This window comes from Gopherus flavomarginatus, chromosome 9 (genome assembly GCF_025201925.1).
Source record: "Gopherus flavomarginatus isolate rGopFla2 chromosome 9, rGopFla2.mat.asm, whole genome shotgun sequence".
NCBI classification, from domain to species: Eukaryota; Metazoa; Chordata; order Testudines; family Testudinidae; genus Gopherus; species Gopherus flavomarginatus.
The window spans coordinates 53839890-53862326 of NC_066625.1; the positions used below are offsets into that span (position 1 = coordinate 53839890).

Here is a 22437-nt window from a genome sequence, read left to right on the forward strand (position 1 = left end):
ATGCCCCCTGGAGTGATCTGCCTGGGGCAGTACCAGCTTTGGCATCTAGACCCAGTTTGTCACCGGTTGCTGAATGCGGAGGCCGGGAGAGAAATGACTTTTCAGATTGCGTGTGGATCTTTGGAGGGCTTCAGTCACTCTCCCATTTGGAGTAGGCCTGTGCTCTCTTCCCCTTCTTCCCAAAATAAAATCTCCTTTCTTCCCATAATGAGACCAGGGTGTGTTTGTATAGGTGATTTTGGCATGAATAAGATGTATCCGTTTGTTAGCCCAGTAGTTTGGATTTGGAAATGTGTTGTGGCTGGCAGCTTGTGGCTGAAGTAGATTTGAATGGTTAGGTTACCGGTTTACTCCTCCCTCCCAAACAAATGGAGGGTCAAACTGCAAGTTTCCTCTGCAGTCCTAGGAGGCTTCTAACTGCACGGGTGGGAAGGGGGAGATTCACTGGATAAAACCTTGACCCTTCCATGGCCGCCCATCCGTTTCTGTAGCTGCTCAGGGCGACAATCGAATTCTGTTCACACAGCCATTCTGACAGTGCCCGAGATGACAGCAGCTGAGACAATGGGGACTCCCTCCTCCCCACGCTGACCACTGTTTCTTCCTTCCCATAGTGAGCCTGGGAGCCCAGAGAATGGGGTTGCTTATGCAGAGCTCATTCTAACCCAAGATTCATGTGCTCGGGGCTATGGATGGGGATCTGGGGCCCCTAGGCTGGTTTGATTCCATTTCACTGAGGTTTATCTAAGCCCAAGGATCAAGGGCCCTAGAACTCCTGGCTCTGTTGAAATATGTGTTGGCTCAGTATGAATGGTAGGCTGCTGCTGTCACCTAATGTGCATTTCCTTGTAGACAGACAGCAGTGCTACAGTGCTCACCAGTCTTAGCCTTTCAGAGCCACATTGTGGAAACCAACAAAGCTATTGATTGTGGAGAGTTTGTGTTTTTCCTCGCCCCCCTCACTGCCCCCACAACAATAGGCGAGTCATATTGCTACAAACTGGGCGGTCTGTCTGTAGGACAAGCAGCAGGTCTGTATCATTGCCCTCACTCCCATCATAGAGCAATCCCCTGGCAGCCATTATTGTATGTCACCCTGACGGGTGAGCGCAGCAGTGCTGCCTTTGTTGATGCTCTGAGCATAGGTTTCATGGGACTCGAGGTATGATGAGATTTCTTAAAATACCTTGTGTTATTTAACTTTCCTTGAGGTGAGTGGAAGGCAGACTTGATTGAGGTATTTAAGGTTATGAAGGGGCCGGTGAAAACTTTAGTATCATATTAAAAAATGGGCTGAAGGGGTGCTGTGAGCGATGGCCAAGTGAATTGAGAATACATAAAAGGAACTGTTTCCTCTCACAGTGTAGTCGGCCAATGGAATTTGAGGCTGACAGTGAAAGATCAAAAAGCCGAATGGTGTAGTTGGATTAAAACCAGTCTGAATAGTTGTCTGGCTATTTATCATTGAGAGTTCTGCCTGGTAATAGAATAGGAATCAAATCTCGTCCTCCATGGCATAAACTGGTTACTTCAGGGGTCAGGAAGGAATTTTTCCTTGCTCCACACACATACACAATTGCACTTGTAGTTGTGTACCTCAAGAGGGGCTCCCCAGGAGCATGATGTGTGCAGCAAGCAGGATACCAGACTCAGTGGAACCAATGTTTAGATAAGGGGTAGGCAACCTATGGCACAGGTGCCGAAGGCAGCACGCGAGCTGATTTTCAGTGGCACTCACACTGCCTGGGTCCTGGCCACTGGTCCAAGGGGCTCTGCATTTTAATTTAATTTTAAATGAAGCTTCTTAAGCCTTTTGAAAACCTTGTTTACTTTACATACAACAATAGCTTAGTTATATATTATAGACTTATAGAAAGAGACCTTCTAAAAACGTTGAAATGTATTACTGGCACGCAAAACCTTACATTAGAGTGAATAAATGAAGACTCGGCACAGCACTTCTGAAAGGTTGCCGACCCCTGCTTTAGATTCAGCATGGTCCTCTTGTCCTCTTTTTTCCATCATTAACTCTGTATGTCGAAGACTTATCTCGTGGCTCATTCAAATGGTATTGGGATGGAGCTTTGGTGTTTGGATTTTTGACCCCAGCAGGGTTACTTGTTTTGATCCCTTTGTTGTCTCTTAGGCCTCTTGCGATGGTCCCAGTCTTGCAGTTGAATCCATGTGAGTGGATCCTTCCACCTGTGCAGACCCCACTCAGGACAAGAATAGGGACCCTACAGAAGTCAGCAGGACCCCACTCAGATGCATGTGTGTGTCATGTAGCTCCGACTGCAGGATCACAAGCACAGGCCTCCTGTGGTTGTATAGTACCTTCATAGCCCACCTGTTCAAAGCCTTTGAGTGCTATAGAACCTTTATGCAAGTGTTCATAGCTCTCGAGTGTGTATGGATAGGGTGCTGAAGGGGCTAATTGAATATAATTAAGATCAGTTTTGCCATTGGCTGTTCTTTTCCCAGAATTTAGGGAAAAAAAGAAGCTTGATCTCTAAAATTATTGAGCAGCTGAAAGAGAGAGAAAGGACTAGGTGGTGTGAGTCTAGTTCAAAGGAGCAGGTGTCTCTGCGCAAAATTGCTCACTGCTGCCCCCTTTGTTGGGTTAAACACTGAGTAGCTGAACTTGAACAGCCGGGTAGGGGAGGGGATTGCTTCTGTTTCCTGGATGTTGATTGGCCAGTCTTGAGATAGACAGGACAAAGAACACTGTCCCATGGGATTGTGGGATAGTGTTGGCAGATTCTCAGGGCCTGAGCCTGAGTTGTGTCCACACTGCAAAACAATGGAGTATGAGCCCAAGCCGTCCTCAGGCCTCAAGCTCAAACCCTTCACCCCTTCAAGGTCCTGGGACCCAGGCCTGAATCAGACAGAAATGTCTGTAGACAAAATGAGGGGTTGGACTTGAGCCTGAGTGCGAGCAGGGACTTATATTGTGGTACCCTAAACAGCAAAAGATTAAACAGGGCTCTGAGCCGGATCCCGCCCCTAAAGAAGCAGTGATAAGGCATGGTGGTTGGGTTGTAGAGGGGAAGCTTGCGCTGCTGCCTGTTCTGCAGATGAGCAGAGGCCTTCAGTTGCCGTGGCTGCTAATTCAGTGTCTGACTTGGACAGAGCTCTACCCGCTTACCCCAGGGCTGAATTTGCCTCTGCGTGTGAATCCTATTCATTTCATGGGGTGTGCTTCCCTGGACAATCTTTGCACAAGTATGCTTCGTGTATGGTCTGAGGCTGTCTCTATTCTGGCCCCTCCCTCAAAGTTTCCCACTGGTTCATCTCCACCAACCTATAGCAGCATGGGGAGCACTAGCAGAGACCTGGCTGCAACTGGCCACCATTGTCTAACTACAGTAACATTTTTCCAGGAACTAGTCAGAGCAGGTGTAGGTGTAGATGCTTTATCTATACTAGTGCTTCTACAGTTACTGACACTTGTGCAGTTCCGCTGATGGTAGGTAGGAAGCTTCACTGGAAAAAATGTAGTTAGAGGAGATGGTGGATGCTTTTATAAGCTGTGTCAGCTCTCAGGTGTACAATGCTCCCTCTTCGGTAGGTCGACTTGCTGTCCTAGCACACAGGAGTCCTGATTACTGTTAAGCATTAAGCTGGGAATAAAGGAAAGTTAAACAAAAAACCTGTTTGGAACTTGATGGGTTGGCTAATTGTACAAATCAAAGAGCCACTCCTACTGTGATCTGCCTCCCTTGTATTGCAGATCAGGATGGTGTTTGGCAGAGCTAGAGATCATGTATGAGCTGCAATCCCCAGCCCTAGCAGGGTGAGTTAAAGGTGCAGTTTCAGTTCTGTGTCCTGGCTTTTGTAGCTTTGTGTTTTTTTTGTTAAGTTCTGAACTTCAGGGTTGGTTTATGCCCTACTGTTTGTGCATTCACTTAACTAAATTACTAATGCTAAACCAATGACACTTCAGCTCTTACACTGACTTAAGAGTGCACACACTAGGAATCGGAGTGGTACGTGGAGGAAAGCTTAGGGAAATATGCCCTGGATTTGTGCAGTTAAACTGGTGCTAACCCCTAATGTAGAGACAGAGTGAAAAATGTGGTTACGCAGGGACAGTTTATTCCAGTGTGCTTCTAGATCGGATCGGCAACCAATGGCATGTGTGCCAAAGACGGCATGCAAGCCGATTTTTAATGGCACGCTGCTGCCTGCTGGAGTCCCTTAAAAATCCTGCCCAGCCCGTCCCATCCCGCTCTTCTCCGCCACCTGCCCCCTCCCATGGGGGCAAAGGGCAGAAGCTTGGTCCTGCCAGCTCCCCTGCCTCTTCCTGCAGTGTGCTGGGTTCCTGCCCCTCCTCCTCCTCCTCCTCCTCCCTGCCCACCAGTCAACTGAAGGCCCTTGCGAGGGAGAGGGTGGGAGAGGAACCGAGTCAGCGTGCTCGCTGCTCCGGGCGGAGGCAGAGAAGAAGCAGGGGCAGGGCCTTTGGGAAGTAGGGTGTGGAATCGGGGCATATCCCCTCCAGGCCCCTGCCATGAGCACCCCATGACCCCAGTCCACACCCCCAGCCCTCTGCCCTGACCCTCCCTCTCACACACCCAGGCCCCTGCCCTGAGCCCTGTAGCCCCGCACCCACCCAGACCCCTGCCCTGCAGCCCTGCACACCCCTCAGGCCCCTGCCCTGAGCCCTGTACCCCCCTCACACACACCCAGCCCTCTGCTTGACTCCTTCACAACCTCAGCCCTGACTCTGGCACCCCCACACATACCCAGGCCCCCCACACCACATGCCTTGACACCTGCACCCCCCTCACATGCCCCAGCCCTCTGCCCTGACTCTTGCACCCCCTCCACATACCTAGCCTCCCCACACCCCATGCACCCCCCTACATCCTGACTCTTGCACTCCCCAATACCCACCCTTTGCACCAAATGGGAGCTGCCCAGGTAAGCGGTCCACACCCAAATCTCCTGCCCCAATCCTGAGCCCCCACCCTCTTTCTAGCTCCTGGCCAGACCCTACACTCCTACCTCCAGCCCTGTGCTCAGTGCACTCCCACCCTCAGCTTAGTGCAGAGAGAGGAAGAGAATGGCCAGAACCAGGGAGAAGGTAGGTACCCACTGTATTTGGGCAGGGCTGGGACCCCAGACCGGCAACGGGCTGAACGGGTCCGGCAGCCAGGATCTCAGCTAGCAGGAGCTGGCGGATGGAACCCCTGAGCAGCAGTAGGCCGACCTGCTCAGCCCACTGCCAGTCTGGGGTTTTGGCTGCCAGCCCCTTGCCAGCCTGGGTCCTGGCCGCAGGTCCCGCTCAGCCCGCTGCCAGCCTAGGTGAACGGAATCCCAGACCAGCAGCGGGCTGAGTGGGCCAGCGGCGTAAGATCAACATTTTAATTTAATTTTAAATAAAGCTTCTTAAGCATTTTGAAAACCTTGTTTATCTTACAATACAACAATAGTTTAGTTATATAATATATAGACTTAGAGAGAGAGAGACCTTCTAAAAAACAGTAAAATGTATTGTCGGCACGTGAAACCTTAAATTAGAGTGAATAAATGAAGACTTGGCACACCACTTCTGGAAGGTTGCTGACCCCTGTTCTGGATTAAGGTGTAGGGGCATCCACACTGGTCATGTTACACTGGTTCAAACACCCAAACAGTACAAGGAGGCCCTAAAACCAAGTTTCAGATAGTTCAGGTCCTCCACCTGCCCCTGAGTGCAGATTTTTGTGATTTTACAACAACTTTTAAAAAATGTTTCTTCTCACCCTAGCTAGCATGTGAAAGGCCCTCCCAAACTGATTAAACAGGAGAGAAGCAGTGAAACTGGCTGTATACTCAAAGTGCTGTTAAATGCACACAGCCAATCCATTGATGAGATCAAGGAAAAACATATTTTTCACTCTGATCTTTCAGTTATGGTAATTGTAGGTGGTTTCTGTAACAGAAGTAGATAAAATCTTTCAGAGAGGATGTGATTCCTTGGTTGTTTTTTATTTTTATTAAGAGTTAAGTCTCTCTTTAAGCAAGGGGAAATACGGGTTGACTGTTAGGAATCATTTCTGATGCTGAAGTTTATTGATTCCAGGGTGGACAAACCCAATGGTTCATGATAAGTAGGATGCATTATCTACATGGGGGATGGGGGCAGTGCTAGCCATCACCTCCTACAGCAATTTAAATGTTCATTCAAAGAAAAAGTTTCTCTCTCTTAGGAAGAATCTTCCAAATATGAGACAATATGGTGGTGTCTCTCTGTAGTCTCAGGAAGATAGCTCTCATGCATCCGCCGCTGCTCCTAGCTTTGCCCAGGGCAGTCTGAAATGGACAAGACTCTGGTCAGTTTTATCCCTTGCTATTCAGGGCCTTGTGAGAAGTGGTGAAAGTGACAGTCGGGTCAATTTCACATTGCTTATTTTTGCGGAAAACCTGTGTGCAGCAGCAGAGGCAGGCACTGGAGTGATTCGTGGTGGGGGAGGACTCGGAAATGGATACTGGAAGATGAGTAGAGGAGCGAAGCACTCCCCTTGCAGCAACCAAGGGTTAGAGCAGCAGATAACCCTCCATTCAGAGTGCCAGGAGGCTATAGCCTAAAGGGGAGAGAGCGCTCTTTCATTCCAGCAGCCCTGGGGAGGGGGAACATCAAATGTATCGACTCCCATTAGCCAGAGGCTGATACAATAGATGGGTTCCTGTGTAATGAGTCAAGTAAATGGAAGAGAGCAGAGCTCCACCTTCATGGTTCAAAGAATCAGCTGTTCCCTCCCCCTGGCTTAGGTAAGTGTCACTCCCTTCTCCTTGGCGCCCTCTCCGGTTTTATCCACTGCTGAACAGGGTCTATGGAGAGCACCTGAGTAAGAATCTCAGCGCTTTCCCTCTTCGCAGAAGTTGAGAGTGACTGACAGTGCTGGCGGACTGGATTTATCACCCTAGGATTTCTTGGCATTGCTACCCTTCATGTTCTTAATTGGCCTGTGGGTTTTTTGGCTAACAGATCTTTACTGCCTATTTCTCCCAGAGGAGCTGGGAGGAAGATCCTGTTATATGGGACACTTAGAGGCAGACTGTCTATAAAGGTAGCACAGATTGCTGGACAAAAGATTGTAGGGTACAACCTTGTTTCGGCCAAAGGGGGTAGATTGTAGATAATTCCCCAGGATTCATCTAGCTTTAATTTCAGTGATCTTACACAGTTTCCAATCAAGTTGTGTGAGAAACAGTGCCACCTTTCCTCATCCTCCTGACATGGAAGAAGCTGGCACTTTGTCCTCCTCTGGAATCAGGGGATCAACTTGAGTGGAGGTCTCTAGAAACGGGGGCCGTGGATTTGGCAAAGGCTGCGCTATTCATTCATGGTTGGAACAAATTCCCTTTTGTGTGCAGCAAAGTTACTAAATGAGTTTGAAATCAGAATGCGCCGTTCTCCACCCCACTTCCTCTGTGCTCACTGCCCTTGTGGTGGGGCTCAGAATTGATAGCCTCCGAATGCCAAGCACACAAGCTGATGTGCTGAGGAGAAGGCGGTTGCTGCCTCCTCTGCTGCAGGCTTGGCTGCTGTTGCAGGATTTCCCCTTGCAGCAGGCACACTGCTCTTCTTCATCGTTTGGTTCCCCGCCCCGTATCTGGCTGGAAGAACCACATGAGATAAGATGAGAGGATGAGCGAGAAGGGGCTGGGCAGGGGGTGCTATGTAATGAAAGATGCTTCTTTGCTTCTGCTCTGGTCTTGTAAGTTTCCCCCCCCTCCCCTCCTCATCTTTAAAATTCATAAATAATTGACACTTCTTGAGAAGCTGCTGGCTGGGCCCCATACTGCAGAGACTCAGCACTGAATGGAAACCAAACGCTTGCGGCCTTACAGCCCCGGCTCTATCCCTTCACCCAGCGACAGTGCGCGGCTTTAAGGAGCCGCTGACGGTGTTTCACCGGGGCAACCTGCTTGCTGGGGAGGCCTCATAAATTCTACCAGCCACACCATTCTTGAGGTGTAAGCCTGGCCAGGCTGCGATTGTAATGCCTACAGAGCCGACTGCCATCTGATGGAGATCCTGCTGTGCTGGGGAAAGTAGCTCAGAATCGGGGAGGTGGGGAAGAGACTGTGTATGCTGCAGAAAGGGTAGCGCTAGCCTGGAGGGCTGGGATGAATTGAGGATTCACTCTTGGAATGCCCTGCCAGCTGGGCGCTCCAGCTCAGTCCGTTACAATCTGCGGAGATGCAGCAGCGTGGCATGCGGAGAGAGGAGATGTCACGGGTGCCAAATTGTTCGGAGGTTCCTAGCTTAGTGCCAATGCCTTGAGTTCCACGTAGACATCTGGTGGCAGGCAGTGCGGCTCCCGGAGCGCTGGGGTAATGTGGTACTGACATGCAGCATGTCTCAAGACGGCTGCAGTGGCACCGTGCACTTGCTACAGTGTTAGAGTGGCCTCAGCATGCAGGCCCGTGTAGAGCACATAGCAGCAATCGAATCTTAAGGTGACGTGGACGTAGGTCATGGTGGCCAGGTCCCTGCATTGGAGAGAAGAGGTTGCACTTTGATGTCTAGGTGCAAGTGGAAAATGTGCTCTTGGCCGCAGCTGCTACCTGGGCATCTAGGAATACCCAAGGAACTAGAAATATCTGTGTTGCAAATGGCTGTCTCAGGCTGTGATCTAAATTCAGTCAGCTCTTCCCTCTGCTTCTCCCAACCCCCCAGTGTGATCTCCATTTTGTCCAGATGTGTGTATGGCGGGGCTGATTCGGGGCCATGCCCCAACCTTGGCATGCTGCTGCAGTGGCATAGAAGGGCATGCCAGGGCAGAATTCCCCTAGCATCGGAGCAGCGTAGAGATGGTGTAAGCAGCTCTCTGTTGCCCCAGCATTGGGGATGTGCTCATTGCACTAAGTGCTATGGGGATTCTCGGCTGAAATATGATCCACAGGCAACTTTGGGGAGGCTGGGGGCTAGCTGGGCCCCATAGCTGCCCAGAATCAAGATGGCAGAAAGGTGGCTTAAAGCCACCTGTACCACTCCAAAGGAGGCTTGTGTTGTCTGCATGAATGTGAGATGATTATAAATAGTGACTGTGCAGTGAGAACTCTGAAAAGTCTGGCAATGTAAACAAAGCTGCTGCTAACGTTTGAGATAAAATTGAGGGTGGCGATGTGCAGATCCCAGCCGTGGGTGTGGTATAGAAACCTTGATAAGGTGCGGGGGAGGGCAGAGGATGGCCTAGGACGTGCACTATAAATTCCTGATGCAGCTGCTGCTATTTAGGGCTCAAAACCTGGTGTGACCGGTCTATGGAACGTCCTGGTGTCAGAGGTGTGCTGGTCGCGCACCGTGGGTCTCGTCCTCCTCTGTTACATCCGTGCAATTCACTGACTTCAGTGGTGCAGTTCCTGCTTTACAGCAGTGTAAGTGGGAGGAGAATCAGGCCCCAGGACATGACTGTCCGCTGAGTTTCGGCTTTAGAACAGTTTGGTTTAAAGTAGGGGAGAGGAGGAGAGTAGTAAAATCTAACCTTGCAGGAGGTCCTCATGCCTCTCCAAATATTAATAAAAATAATAGAAATAACCATATTTCCTGTGTTATTGAAGGCTGTAGAGACTATTAAAATGGCAAACCCTCTTAGAACTTGGTGCATGTTGCACTCTGTGCTGTTTGTTTGCCTTTCTCCAGCGGCTGGACAATACATAATAATGCCTTGCTCTCATGCAGCACTTTTAATCAGCTGCTTTCAAAGCACTTCGCAAAAGAGGTCAGTATTATTATTGTACAGGTGGGGAAACTAAGGCACAGAGAGAGACCGTGGGCAACCCAATCAATGCCATCAGCTTCACCCTTGTTTATAGTCAGGTTCTCAGCTCTGCAGTGTTTGTGGTGCAACCGCTGCAGAGGACAAAGCTCAAAGCTTTGGGCCAGATTTGAGTGGATAGTGTCGGGCCAGTGGTGTGAGAACCCAGAAGTGAAATTGGCATGGCCCTACTCTCTCTCCAAGCCACCGCACGCAGTAAACCAATAACACCAAAGGTGAAAAGTTAAAGCTGAAATATTCCATCTTAATTATCTTGGGTTGCGGCGCAGAATTAAAAGGGAGGAGTAGTTTGTAAATGATTGAGTATATTTATACTACAGTAGTGGTTGGGCCTCTGTTGTGCCAGTTGCTGTACAGCCACACAGTGAGAGAGAGTCCCTTTCCCAATGATCATGCAGTCTACATAGACAAAACAAAGGACGGGTGAGTAAACAGACACAGAGAGGGGAAGTGACTTGCCCAGTGTCCAAACAGCAAATCAGTGGCAGAGCCAGGCATAAGAGCCAAGTGTCCTGAGTTCCAGTCCAGTGCTCTGTCCATTAGCTCATGCTGCCTGCTGCCTTTTTTTCATCTTGACTGTGTCCGTTGGTTTTGTTCTTTGGGTTGGTCTGGCAGATCCCCTTTCCTAATGGGGGCCTAGAGACTCCAAAATAATTGCTGGTGTTTTTGAAGGGTGTTTTCCCTCCAGCTACCAGTTCTATCACTGGTAGCTGTTTTTGCTCATCCTCTCTCCCCCCATCCCCCACTTCCCTGTGTCCGTCCCTCCTTTATGTCCAAATGACTGTACTGGGCAATTGGGTCCGGGCTCTTCTGCATTAGTGCTCTCCTAGGGGACCTGCTTGGGGAGGTGGGAGGTTAGTGAGGGTGTGAAACTGACAAAGATTTCAAATTGCTTCCAGGAAAAATGCCCCAGTCTGCTGCCTGGTGATCCTATAGGGTTCTTCCACATAGGTGAGCAGGCCCTAAAGAATGGAAGGCGCTGGGGTGCAGAGCTGGGGGATTTAGCTGCCAAAGCAAGATGGGTTGAATTTGGGTGCCCCTGGGGGATGCTTCAAGTCTTGAAGAGCAGCTAGTTCTGTTTAATTCAACCGTGTTGATGGGAGTCACACACTTCCTTCTGCTCTCAGAGGGCCTTATCCAATGCCCATTGAAATCACTGGGGCTTTCTGTTAACTGGGCCTTGGATCGGGCCCATCGTGCAGTACAGAGAATACCATTTGGCAGTCCTGCCAGCTGGTATTGATGCTGGCATTCAAATCCACTAGAGAGGCCGTGGAGATATTTGGTGAGTTGAAGTCCTGTTCCTATTGGCTCCATGACAGCTTAGACTCATCTGGTGAGAGCAGACAGCAAAGGAGCTAAGGACAATCACAGGTGCTGACCACTGTCCTTCAGCCTCTATATAGAATCCCCTTTATTGTAGAGATGGATCATCTCTCCATGTTAAGGGTGGCACTAGCTTCCCATTCTAAACCTGGTTGCCACCCACATGCAAGAGGTTTGTCTTGTCTCAATATCAAAACCAGCTATGGTGTCCAGGTCACAACTGGCCTCCTGCCTAGCTGTCTCATACAGGCCAAGAATTTGTGGCTATGGAGACCGAGCTCCCCTGTACAGGTTAGGACTGTGAGGGATACAGGCAGGGGATGGTTCGGGGGGATGCTTGCTCTGCCAGTCTCCATGCTGCACCTGTTCTTGGGACTTCGCCCTTCAGGGCTGTCAATCGTTCGCTAGCAGGGAATCCACTTCCAATGAGTTTTAAGGAATGATTTTAGGTTGCTGAGCTCCCTGGCAGATACTCTCTTTGCTCTGCTATAGAGTGGATTGCTCCCCAGTGCAAGGATGCAACAGATTTATGGCAGGACTGTTCCCTCTGGGATCAAACTGCCCGTCATGTTCTCCCAGGGTGGATGAGAGAAAGCAACTGGTGCTGAGCCTTGGCACAGCAAGATAAAAGGTCGATAGTTTCCTTCTTCATGCTCCGGCTGTATTTCTGCTTCCTTCTGCAGCAATGCCTTGTGGGTTGAGTTTGCCTCCTCTGAATCCAGCAGAGCTGCGTTTCAGTGGAGAGGAGTTTCCAACATGAGCGCAGACAGAATCCGCGGCTCCAGAATCTCCCACGGAGGCAGGCCCAAGAATAGCAGGGCCAGATATGTGGGGGAATTTTTATCCAAAGCTGACACAACCACGCTGAACAGGAGCGGTTGAGCCAGTCATGGCTTTTTTTACTGCGATTTCTGCATTTGGGGAAGTGGCTCTCTCAGCTTCAGTGCAGAATGGGTGACGTCTGATTTTACTGGGGGATTTTACCTGCAGGACCTCCTGGGGATTCAAAGAGTAGACTGGGTGACATGGTGCTCGCGAGTGTCACTGGTGCGTTACCAGCAAGGGAATTCAGAACCATGGTTGCAGGGTCTGTCTTGGACATATGCCTTGTAGAGCGGCAGTGGAGCTGAACTGGATTCTCTTTCCCTCTCTGATCCTTTATCCTGTGAATTCTATCTGTGCTCCAGTGTCTTGGGGAGGCTTCAGTTTTCTTAGAGGGTGCTGATGTTTGGCTGATCTTTCAATTTAACCCCTCCCAGAGTTGTGACCTTTTCTGATCTGAGGGTTAAATTGCTGTGTTTCCCCTTTTTGCCCTCCTGAAATTCTGAGCCGCAGGGTTGAAAATGAAATTGCTAAGTAATGATTAGAGCCAAACTTTATCCTGAAAATGAATGCAAGGAGGAAAGAAGAACAATTATAAAAATTGGAAGAGAAAAGAAAAGAGAACCGCTGGAGACACAGCAGAAGGTGCATCTGCCTGCAGACAAGTTGTGATCACATCAGTGCTTTTAAGCTAAATGGGATCATTTATGGGGGCTGGTTGCAGGGGAGACATTGGTGGAAAACAGAGCTGCTGCAGTCAGTCAGTCAGGTGGCGCTCTTTCCTTTGTCAGTATAGAAGCAGTTCCCTAGCGTTGTGTCAGGGGGTGCTGTGCAGCTAGAGGCACCATCTTAGAGATCAGCCGGAAAAGCCATGTTCTGCCCATCAAGGCTGTCTAGGGTGACCACACAGCAAATGTGAAAAATAGGGATGGTGGTTGGGAGGTAATAGGAGCCTATATAAGAAAAAGACCCAAAAATCAGGACTTCTGGTCACCCTACGGCTATCTCCACTGCAAATAAAACTCCCAAAATCCCCAGCGCAGAAAGTCTTGCTCGGAGCCCAGATCTCCAAACTTGGGTCCCTGCCACAGGGCTAAAAATAGAAGGGTAGATGTTCCTGCTTGGGCTCTGAATCCCAAGAAGTGGGGGTGGATCTCAGAGGTTAAGCCCCCATTTGAGCAGGAATGTCTACACTGCTGCTATGAGCCCCTGAATCTGTAGACCTGGACTCCAAAACTTGTTGCCCTGGGGTTAGAACATAAGAATGGCCACACTGGCTCAGGCCAATAGTCCATCTAGCCTAGTATCCTGTCTTCCGACAGTGTCCAATGCCAGGTGCTTCAGAGGGAATGAACAGACCAGGCAATCATCTCATGTTCCATCCCATGTCCACTCCCAGCTTCTGGCCAACAGAGGCTAGGGGACACGCAGAGCATGGGGGTTTGTTTGTTTCTTTTTCACAATGTAGACATACCCGAAGAGTTCCTGTGCACTTTTGTAAGAAAATGGGTAATTAAACTCTGCCTGCTAAAATTCCCCGTTTTGTTGAACACTGTATTCCCCCCTTCTCTTGAACCATTCACTCAGTGTTAGTGTGGTCTTATAAACAGCATCCGTATTCCATGTGAGGCGGCTACATTTCAGTATGGATGAGGTGATCCACAGTGTAAGGCGCTTTGGGAGCTGGCATTTTGAGGAACACATGTGAGGAGGGTTCTGATGGGTTAAAGTAGCTTGAACTGAGCAAATAATTCATACTGAGGAGCTTACTCCATAAGTTTTGCCACCTTTTCTGTTTACAGAATGTCAATAAGCAGATCACGATTTTTCTCACAGGTATTGGAAATGTGTACTGAATTTCGTTGATTCTCTGGTTTGCTATTTGAGCTGTATCGTTCTTGATCAGTCACTGGCCGCGTAATTCTTGTAATCAGGCTTCTGTTGTAAATGCCGGGCACAATGTGATTTTTACAATTGCCTCTGAGCAGATGAGCTTAACGTTCACTTTCTTCAGGTATTTGTGCTGGTAAAACTTGGTCACGGCTATGATAATGGAAAGCGAATGCGAGCACGACTGAAGTCAGTTAGTAGTTTAAATAAAAAAGCTGCTGAAAGGTCTTTGTAACACCTTTACAAACACCTCAGCCTTTAGTGGGGAGCAAGCTAGCGACACTCATAGCCCAAGCAAAGGAGTAACTTGTGGTATGAGTAAGGAGCCAGCTTATGCCACAGCCATGAGAGACTTGATCTCATACCGGTATGTTACCTGGTATTTACCTAGCTCTAAAAGTGACAGCCTCCACTCTGCGGCAAGGCAATGCTGCTATTGATCAGGGTGGGTACAAATAATTGATAATATTTAAATTTTTTAAAGTGATTTATTGAAAAAAATGTGATTTTTTTAAAATTCTTTTTTATTTTTTAAATCGGATTTTTTTAAAATGTATATCTTGCTAAGTCTTTGCTTTCTTCCCATTTTATAGGCTTAAATTACATCAGGGGATGTTTTGTATTTGATTCTTTAATTAGTTTTCTAACTGTGAATGGGGATTTTTTATTTTACATAGGTTTTTCTTTCTATTATGAAGTTTCACACTTTACCTGCTCAACTGTGCTGAAAAAGACAAGCCCAGAGCCTCATTAACCGCTGTAGTGTGAGAACTACATAAATGCAAATACACAAAACTGATAGCAAATAGCCCGTGCTATGTTTGTAACCAGGATCATCTTCTGAGACACTGAATTTCCACAAGCTGCGAAAGGTGAAATGATTTGTTTGGGCTGTGCTCCTCCAGTCTGAAGTCAATGGGCCTCTTGTTCTAACACGCTACGTAAGGTGACATTTTCATAAGCACATAAGTAACCTAAATATGAGCGTAACATCTGAACTTCAGGCTCTTGGTTTTGAAATTTCAGCCTGTGTGTATAAAAAAGTTCCCAGTAATTGTGCCAATGGAAAGTCTAAATAGCTCAGTTTTGTTTTGAAAATGACAAAGATTTTATGTGGCTGTAAGAAGCTATTAATACAAATACGGTTTTAGCCCCTGATGCTTCCAGTGTTTATGCATGTGCTTAATTTTAAGCACCCACGTATTCCCTTTGAAATCAATGGGATAATTCATGTGACTAAAGGCTGAAGTATTCATAGGATGAGGGCCTTTACTGTCAAGATTTTGTTGGGAAGACCCAGGTTCTATTCCCTGCTGCCCCACAAACTGGGTGACTCGGACTCATAGTGTTTAAGGCGAGAGGGACCATTAGATCTAGTCTGACCTCCTATAACACACTGGCCAGAGAATTCACCCAGTTACCCTTGAACTGAGCTTAGTAACTTGTGTTTGGCTAAACTGTCTCTTCCAGGAAAGCATCCAGTCAGGATCTGGAGACATGTAGAGCTGGAGAATTCACCAGTTCCCTTAGTAGTCTGTTCCAGTGGTTAATCAGCCTTCCTTGTTAAGAAGTTGGGCCTGAACCCCTTACTGTATGTCTACACTGCAAGTGAAGGTATGCTTGTAGCACAGGTGAACATGCTCAGGGCAAAAACCCACTGGGGACAAGGGGTATGTATTCTGATTTCTAGCCCATGCTGCCACATTGTCTCTACTGTTGTTGCCAGTGCTAGCTAGATGAAAGCAAACACAGATGTGCCTCTATGTGCTGCAGTCCACACCTTCACTTGCAAAGTAGACATGCCCTCAGTCTGCCTGTGCCTCAGTTTCCCACATCTGTATAATGGGGACAGTAGCACTGGTCTGCAGCCCAGGGGTGTGTGAGGATAAATGTGTTAGGTTGAGAGGTGTTCAGTTACTATGGTAGTGGGGGGTCATGTCAGTAACATAATTATACTGTTTTCATGGGTGGCGGGTATCATAGGCTGGGGGAGGCTGTGCCTCCCCAAACAGCCAGGTATGGCCCCGTCCACACTCTGCCCCCAGGTCCCCCCCCCTCCCGCTTCCTGCTCTGCCAGCTCCAGTGAGTCCAGTCTTCCTGGGGGTGGCCCTGGCTCAGGCTGTGCTGCCCACTCTCCCAGCACTCGGAGACTGGGGGTGCTCCATGGCAGGGTCACTAGCCTGGCGCAAGGGCCAGTGGCTGCAGTGGAGCGGGGCTCTGGGATCCAGGGTGGGTGGGTGCAGAAGGGGGCAGCGTCTCAGAAGGGGCAGGGGCTGATGGCTAGCTTCCCCAGCTGGCGGTTCACATGCCACCTATGCTGCTTTTGTAAGATTCAGTTAAGATACCCCAACAGTAGTGATGGTAAAAAAAGAAAAATAAAGCATTTATAAGTGAGTTGATTATAAATTTGCAGTAAAAGAATTGCGGTAACACAGATTTTCAAATTGGTTTTACAAGACGTCGACCTGACTCAGATCAATGATTTAAAAATAATTAAATCAAGGGAGTAAAATTTTTTCCACCCTGTGGTTTGTGCTCTGCATTGGGGTAATGCCTGAAAGCTCCAGCTGAGGTCAGGGCCTCACTGTATTGGGTGCTGTTGCGATCCGTAGCACGTCCCTGCCCCAGTGAGCTTACAGTCTGAATAGACGAGACAGACAAAGAGGGGGAGAAAGGGAGTGCTGTTATTGCTATTAGGCAGAGAGAGAGTAAGTGACTTGCCTAGGGATGTGATAGAGCAGGAAACAAAGCCAGATCTCCCAAGACCTAGTCCAGTGCCTTAGTCACAAGATGATGTTGGTTAAGACCACTTTCCTTGAATTTGTGCAGGGGCTTTAACTGCATTCTTTGTCCTGCCCACACCAAATCCCTCTGTTATCTTTTCGGGTCCCCTTATTAAGAAAGCACAGATCAAGTTAATGCCCCTGTTCACCCAAATTAGCTGAGCCCTGATCCGCTTTCAGCAGTTTCTTCCAGAGTATCTTTCCCCCCTCCTCGGCCCCCCAGAAGATGGCCATTGGATCATTCTGAGCTTGCTACACCTGTAGACCCCCAAACCTGCTTTTAGACTAGAGCAGAGAGATCTGATGGGGATCACGATGGGCTGGGGATGGAGAGGGCTCACTCCCTGTCCGTAATGACTTTGTCCAGAGGATCGATCTGAAGACCCTGTATGGCGGGATTGCATCACCTGCCACTGAAATGCAGCTGTCATTTTGCGCCAGCAAAAGCACGCAGCACTGGGGGTTTCCGTTGAGAACACTTGTACTTCCTCCTCCTCTTCTTCTGCAAGGCAGAATGGATGAACTCTCCTACAAAGCACTCTGGGATCTTAGCAGTCACAGGGAAGTGTAGGTTGAAGTCTTCAGAAGATGTTACCTCCGGCAGCACAGTGCTCCCTTGTGTACTGGCTTCTGTGCCTATTCAGAAAGCAGGGCCCTATCTACAAATCATCAGCAGCACTTCCAGCACCGTTTTGGTCTCTGATCCTGCTTAGCTCGCAGCTTGGGCAGAAGGGCTGCAGGGTTGCTGGTCTCAGTTTTAATCAAACTGGTAATCCAACCAATCTGTGTCCCTTTCTCCCCACCCCCCACCATCCTGTCTAGGTTATCCTTTTCCTAGCAGTAGCTAGGAGCAGCTGCTGCTTTGTGGATCACAGTAAGTGAGATGAGAAGAGAGTCTGCTTTGAGGGGAAGGGATGTCAGAAAATAGCGGAGTAAATTAGATTAGATCCAGTAGTTGAAAGCACTCAGAATCTCGGGGGATCTGGGCAGGTTGTGTTACTTCCAGCTATCCTAGCTGTTTTCAGTGCACTCATCTTCTGCAGCCTTCACAGTGGCAGGAGTGGGGGAGGGGAGGGAAATACCCTCTGTAGAATATGCCAAGGGACAGTATGTCTACACCGCAATTAAAAACTCGTGACTGGCTTGTGGCGACTGACTCGGGCTACTGGGGCTTGGGCCAAGGGCTGTTTAATTGCAGGGCAGAAATTCGGGCTCTGATGGGAGGGTCCCAGAACTCGGGCTGCAGACTGAGCCGGAATCGCTACACTGCAATTAAACAGCCCCTTAGCCCGAGTTAGCTGGCCTGGGCCAGCGTGGGTGTCTAATTGCAATGTAGACATTCCCCAAGACAGTGGTTTTTAAAGTTCGGGTCGTGACCCAGTCACCTTGCCCAGCACCCAGGGACCCTGGCGGCCAGCCAGTAAAAACTAGTAGTAAAACTAGTAGTCCCTACCCGGAAGCAGCCAGCAGCTGGTCCGGCTCGTAGGCACTGCCCCCGCCCTGAGCACCAGCTCCACACTCCCGTTGGCCGGTTCCCAGCCAAAGGGAGCTGGGGTGGAGAAGGTGGTGGTGGTGGGGTGCCTGAAGGTGAGAGCCGTGTGGAGCTGCTTGCGCGCCTCTGCCTAGGAGCTGCACCTGCTGGCCACTGCCAGGGTGCAGCATGGTCTGTGGTGCTGGGACAGGCGGGAAGCCTGCCGCTGCACCACTGACCGGGAGCCGTTGGAGGTAAGCCCGCACCCCAACTGCATGCCCCAAATCCCCTGCCCCAGCCCTGAGCCCCCCCAAACCTGGAACCCCTTTCTGCACCCCAACCCCCTCATCCCTGTCCCCACCTCAGAGCCCACACCCCCAGCCCAGAGCCCTGACCCCCTCCCACACCCCAGCCACCTGCCCCAGCCCCGAGCCCCCTCCCATGCCCCAAACCCCTCGTCACCAGCTCCATTGGGTCACAGACATCAACAGTTTTCTTCAACTGGGTCGCCAGAAAAAAAGTTTAAAAACCGCTGCCCTAAGAGGCTAGTGACGATTGCGTGCCTAGGTCTAAACCTGAATGTGGAATGGATGTAGCAAAATTTTGGCAATAGTTAAGCTTTTAGATTTGTATTCTGCTTCCCTGTTTGTGATGTCAGCCACAGTGAGGGTTTGTGTGCCTTTCTGAGGAGTGGAGTACTTTGAAAGCTGCAGTGATGGGTGAGACACAATCCCACAGCATCAGATTCCTGCAATTATCAGAGGGTTTTTTTGCTTGTCCTTTCAGTTGTAACAAAATACAAGGAAATTAAATGCCAAAAGCATAGTTTGTGATGAATTACACTACAGCACCCACACAAAAATGAAAGTTCTTGTAGCCGTATGCGCTGGGTCCAGCACACACGTGTACTTTGTGAATGTTAGATTACTAGATTTTCAGAGGTGATCGAGACTGGCCAGATTCTGCTCCCATTGAAGGCTGTGGTAAAACCCCCGTTAACCCACAATGCTGAGCGCTTTTGAAACTCTCATCTTAAATGTATTGCTTTAATATGTGCAGAGGTCGAGGTTTTCCACTGTGACCAGTGATTTTGAGAGTCTCCGTTTTTTGGGCACCCAACTGGTGGCACCTTTAAAGGGATCTGATTTTCACAGATTTATAATATCATAGATTTTTAGGCCAGAAGTGACCATTAGATCACCTCGTCTGACCTAAAACAAAGGATTGTATGTCACCCCCATATTGAGCTCAATAACTTATGTTTGGCTGAAGTCTATTTTGTAGAAAGGCGTTCAGTCTTGATCTGAAGGCATCAAGAGAGAAAGAATCCATCACTTTCCTTGGGAGTCAGTTCTGCTGGCTAATCACTCTCCCTTTCCAAACTCTATGCCTTATTTCTGATTTGAACTTCAGACCACAGCTGCGCAGTACTTCCTGAAAATCAGGTCTCTTCAAGCTGTCTGGAGCTGCACACCCCAAAATTGCTGGTTTCTTTTGAAAAGCCCAGCCAGGACTTTCACTCTGGTGTTAAAACAGGGATACACGCCCTCCCTCCCCCCCACACACCAAAAAAACAAGAGAAGGTTTTTATCAAATACCCAACATCTCCAATTTTTTTGCTGTGTGGACAAATTGTTGGTTTTTTGTGGTGGTTTGACTGGCCTTTTATTTTGTGTTTGAGTAGAACCGGATGCACCAGTGACCTGATTCTGTTCTGTGTGAGTTCTTGAGCTTGGGCTCTTGCCGCAGGGCAGAGGGTGGGGGCTCCAGCTGTGAGCCCCGTGCCTAGCTGACAGCTGGGGGGGGGATAGCTGTGAGCCCAGCCCCAGCTCCATTTTCACATCAGGGAGCCTACCAGTAGTGAAATTGACATTCTTGTCAGTTTCACAGCTCCAGCTGTGAGCCCCACCTGCTGCTCTGAGCCAGAGGCAGCTGTGGAAACCGACAAGAATGACAGTCAACAGCTGATGTAAGTAACAGTCTCTACAAAGCCACTGCATTGCCCTAACTACACTGACATAAGCGCTGGTGGAGTTATGGCAGTATAGCAGGCCACTTACTTTGGCAGAAGCAGCATTCTAGTGTAGACACTGACATAATTAAGTCAAAGTAAGATGCCTTACATCAGCCTAACTCTGTAGTGTGGACCAAGCCATAGGGCTTGTCTACACTGGCAGTTAACAGCGCTGCAACTTTCTCGCTCATGGGTGTGAAAAAACACCCCCCTGAGCTCAGTGCTGTAAAGTGCTACTGTAAACAGTGTCCCAGTGCTGGGAGCCACACCCCTTGTTGAAGTGATTTTTTTTTTTTTTTTTTTTTTTTTTTTTTAGAGCTCCACAAGGCACGTTAAAGTGCGGTTGCGGCAGCACTTTCGCACTGCCAGTGTAGACTAGCCGATAGTAATGCTCCTGTAATCAGCTTCACTAGGAGATCATCTGGGGGAATTTGTGTCTTCAGAGGGGGCTGAGTGACAGATTTGGAATCTTTTAAAGAAACCAACTTTTAAAAAAATTATTAATTAAAAGCTTTTTTTAACTCATAAAAATGACCCATAATTAGCCTAAAATCAGGGGGAAACCCTTGCAAACAGGACACCCTGAATATATTTAGTACTTGCAGCATGGAAGAGGTTAGTGCTGCTATGGGAGACTTAACTTTTCATTTCCTGATGCCTGTGTGTGGTCAGATTGTAAACTCAACGTAGATCTTTGCATTCAAAGAGCAGTTGTGCTCTGTGCAAAAGGCATGGTGGGCTTCCGCAGCGATCGTGCCTACGTGATTTCAGATCAAGCCTGCTCCGTTTGAGGTCTCAGGTTAAGTTTGCAGGGCTTGCAGTTAGACAAACTTTTTTTTTTTTAACTTGCAAATTCAAGGTGTGATCTTTATAGCTTGTGCACTGTCGTTAGTTAGAAAGATACTGCAGACAGAAGCTTGTCAACAGTCCAGCTTGCTGTTAAAAATTACTTTGGGCACAGCAGTAACTGGATGTAACCTTGAATCCAGATAAGGAGCAGACCTGTTCAGTAAAAATGCTGGTTTTACACCATCAACTTGCTGTCCATGAGCACAGTTTAAAAGTCATGGGGACTGGCCCATTTAATAGTGACAGCTCTTGGCCTGCACCACGCCATGATCTCAGATACTGCAGATGCAAGGACTTATGGGAGCTGAATGAGAGCGGTAGAGAAGATATCATGCAATCAAACACTGCACAGCTAATCCGAAAACCTGCTGAGAAGCATGGTAACCATACAGGGGCACACAGAGGCCATGGTTACACTGGCGTTTTACAGCGCTGCAACTTTCTCGCTCAGGGGTGTGAAAAAACACCCCCCGAGCGCTGCAAGATACAGCCCTGTAAAGCGCTAGTGTAAACAGTGCCGCAGCGCTGGGAGCATGGCTCCCAGCACTGTAAGCTAATCTCCATGAGGAGATGGAATACATGCAGCGCTGGGAGAGCTCTCTCCCAGCGCTGGCGCTGCGACCACACTCACACTTCAAAGCGCTGCTGCGGCAGCGCTTTGTAGTTTCAAGTGTAGCCATACCCAGAGCCTGGTGGTTGGAATGTCCTGGCTATGGGGGGAGGGGAGAAATTCCAAATCTTTTAGATATTTGCATTTTTTTTTCTGCTTCTGACGGAATGAACCTTTCTGTAAATGCCACCCAAGTCTTTGTGGCTCTATTAGCCAAGGACCTGGTCTCTCCTAAAGCTGGCTGTTGTAACAGTTGCTTGGTGAGATGGCCATGTAGAAAACTGTCTCCAAACATGAGCGGCAACAGACATGCATGTGCCATGTTCTACTTTCTTCACTTGCAGCAGTGCCTGATGCTGCAAGGTGCCGAGTGCCCAACGCCTGCAGGAGTCAAGGGCATAGAGCGCCTCCTCCGGGTGTTAATACCCACACCTGATGGGGGAGCATTTAAATGGCAACATTATTTAAGCACTGCTAATGGAAAGAACAAAGCCTCGGATACTGTAAACTCTTTGGGGCAGGGACTGTCTTTGTGTTCTATGTTTGGGCAATGCCATGTGATCCTGATCCCTGGCTGCGGCTGGTAAGCGCTGCTGCAGTGCAGATAATAAGGGGGAAGTTGAACTGAGTGACCCTCTTGCTGAGGGCAGGCCCCAGGGTAGTTCTAGGGACCCTGCGGGGTTAATCCTATTTTCAAGTACCCTGATGGCTGCAGTGATTTAAAACTTGAGAATCTCCCTCCCTCCTGGTCAGAATGGCAGTGATGGTGGGGACTTTTGCCTTTTTCTGCAGCATGTGGGTGCCAGTCATTTGCCAGGATTATCTGAGTATTTCTCACATAATCATTTCCTTGCCATTGCGGGAAGGTGTACGTGGATTCCTCCTACTCGCTGCCTGTGGTA

The 22437-nt window shown here is 48.9% G+C and overlaps 1 protein-coding gene across 4 annotated transcripts in view; it reads left to right on the plus strand.

Moving 5' to 3' along the window:
* CSK (C-terminal Src kinase) overlaps positions 1-22437 on the plus strand; it is a 64527-nt gene that overhangs the window by 880 nt on the left and 41210 nt on the right. For 2 of the 4 annotated variants that reach the window (XM_050966798.1, XM_050966799.1), the window contains exon 1: positions 15387-15422. The exons of the other annotated variants lie outside the window; for them this stretch is intronic. In XM_050966798.1, coding sequence (XP_050822755.1) covers positions 15402-15422 — 21 coding nt within the window. In that variant the 5' untranslated portion in view covers positions 15387-15401. Of the gene's footprint in view, positions 1-15386; positions 15423-22437 lie in introns of those variants that run through there. 4 annotated transcript variants of the gene reach the window in all.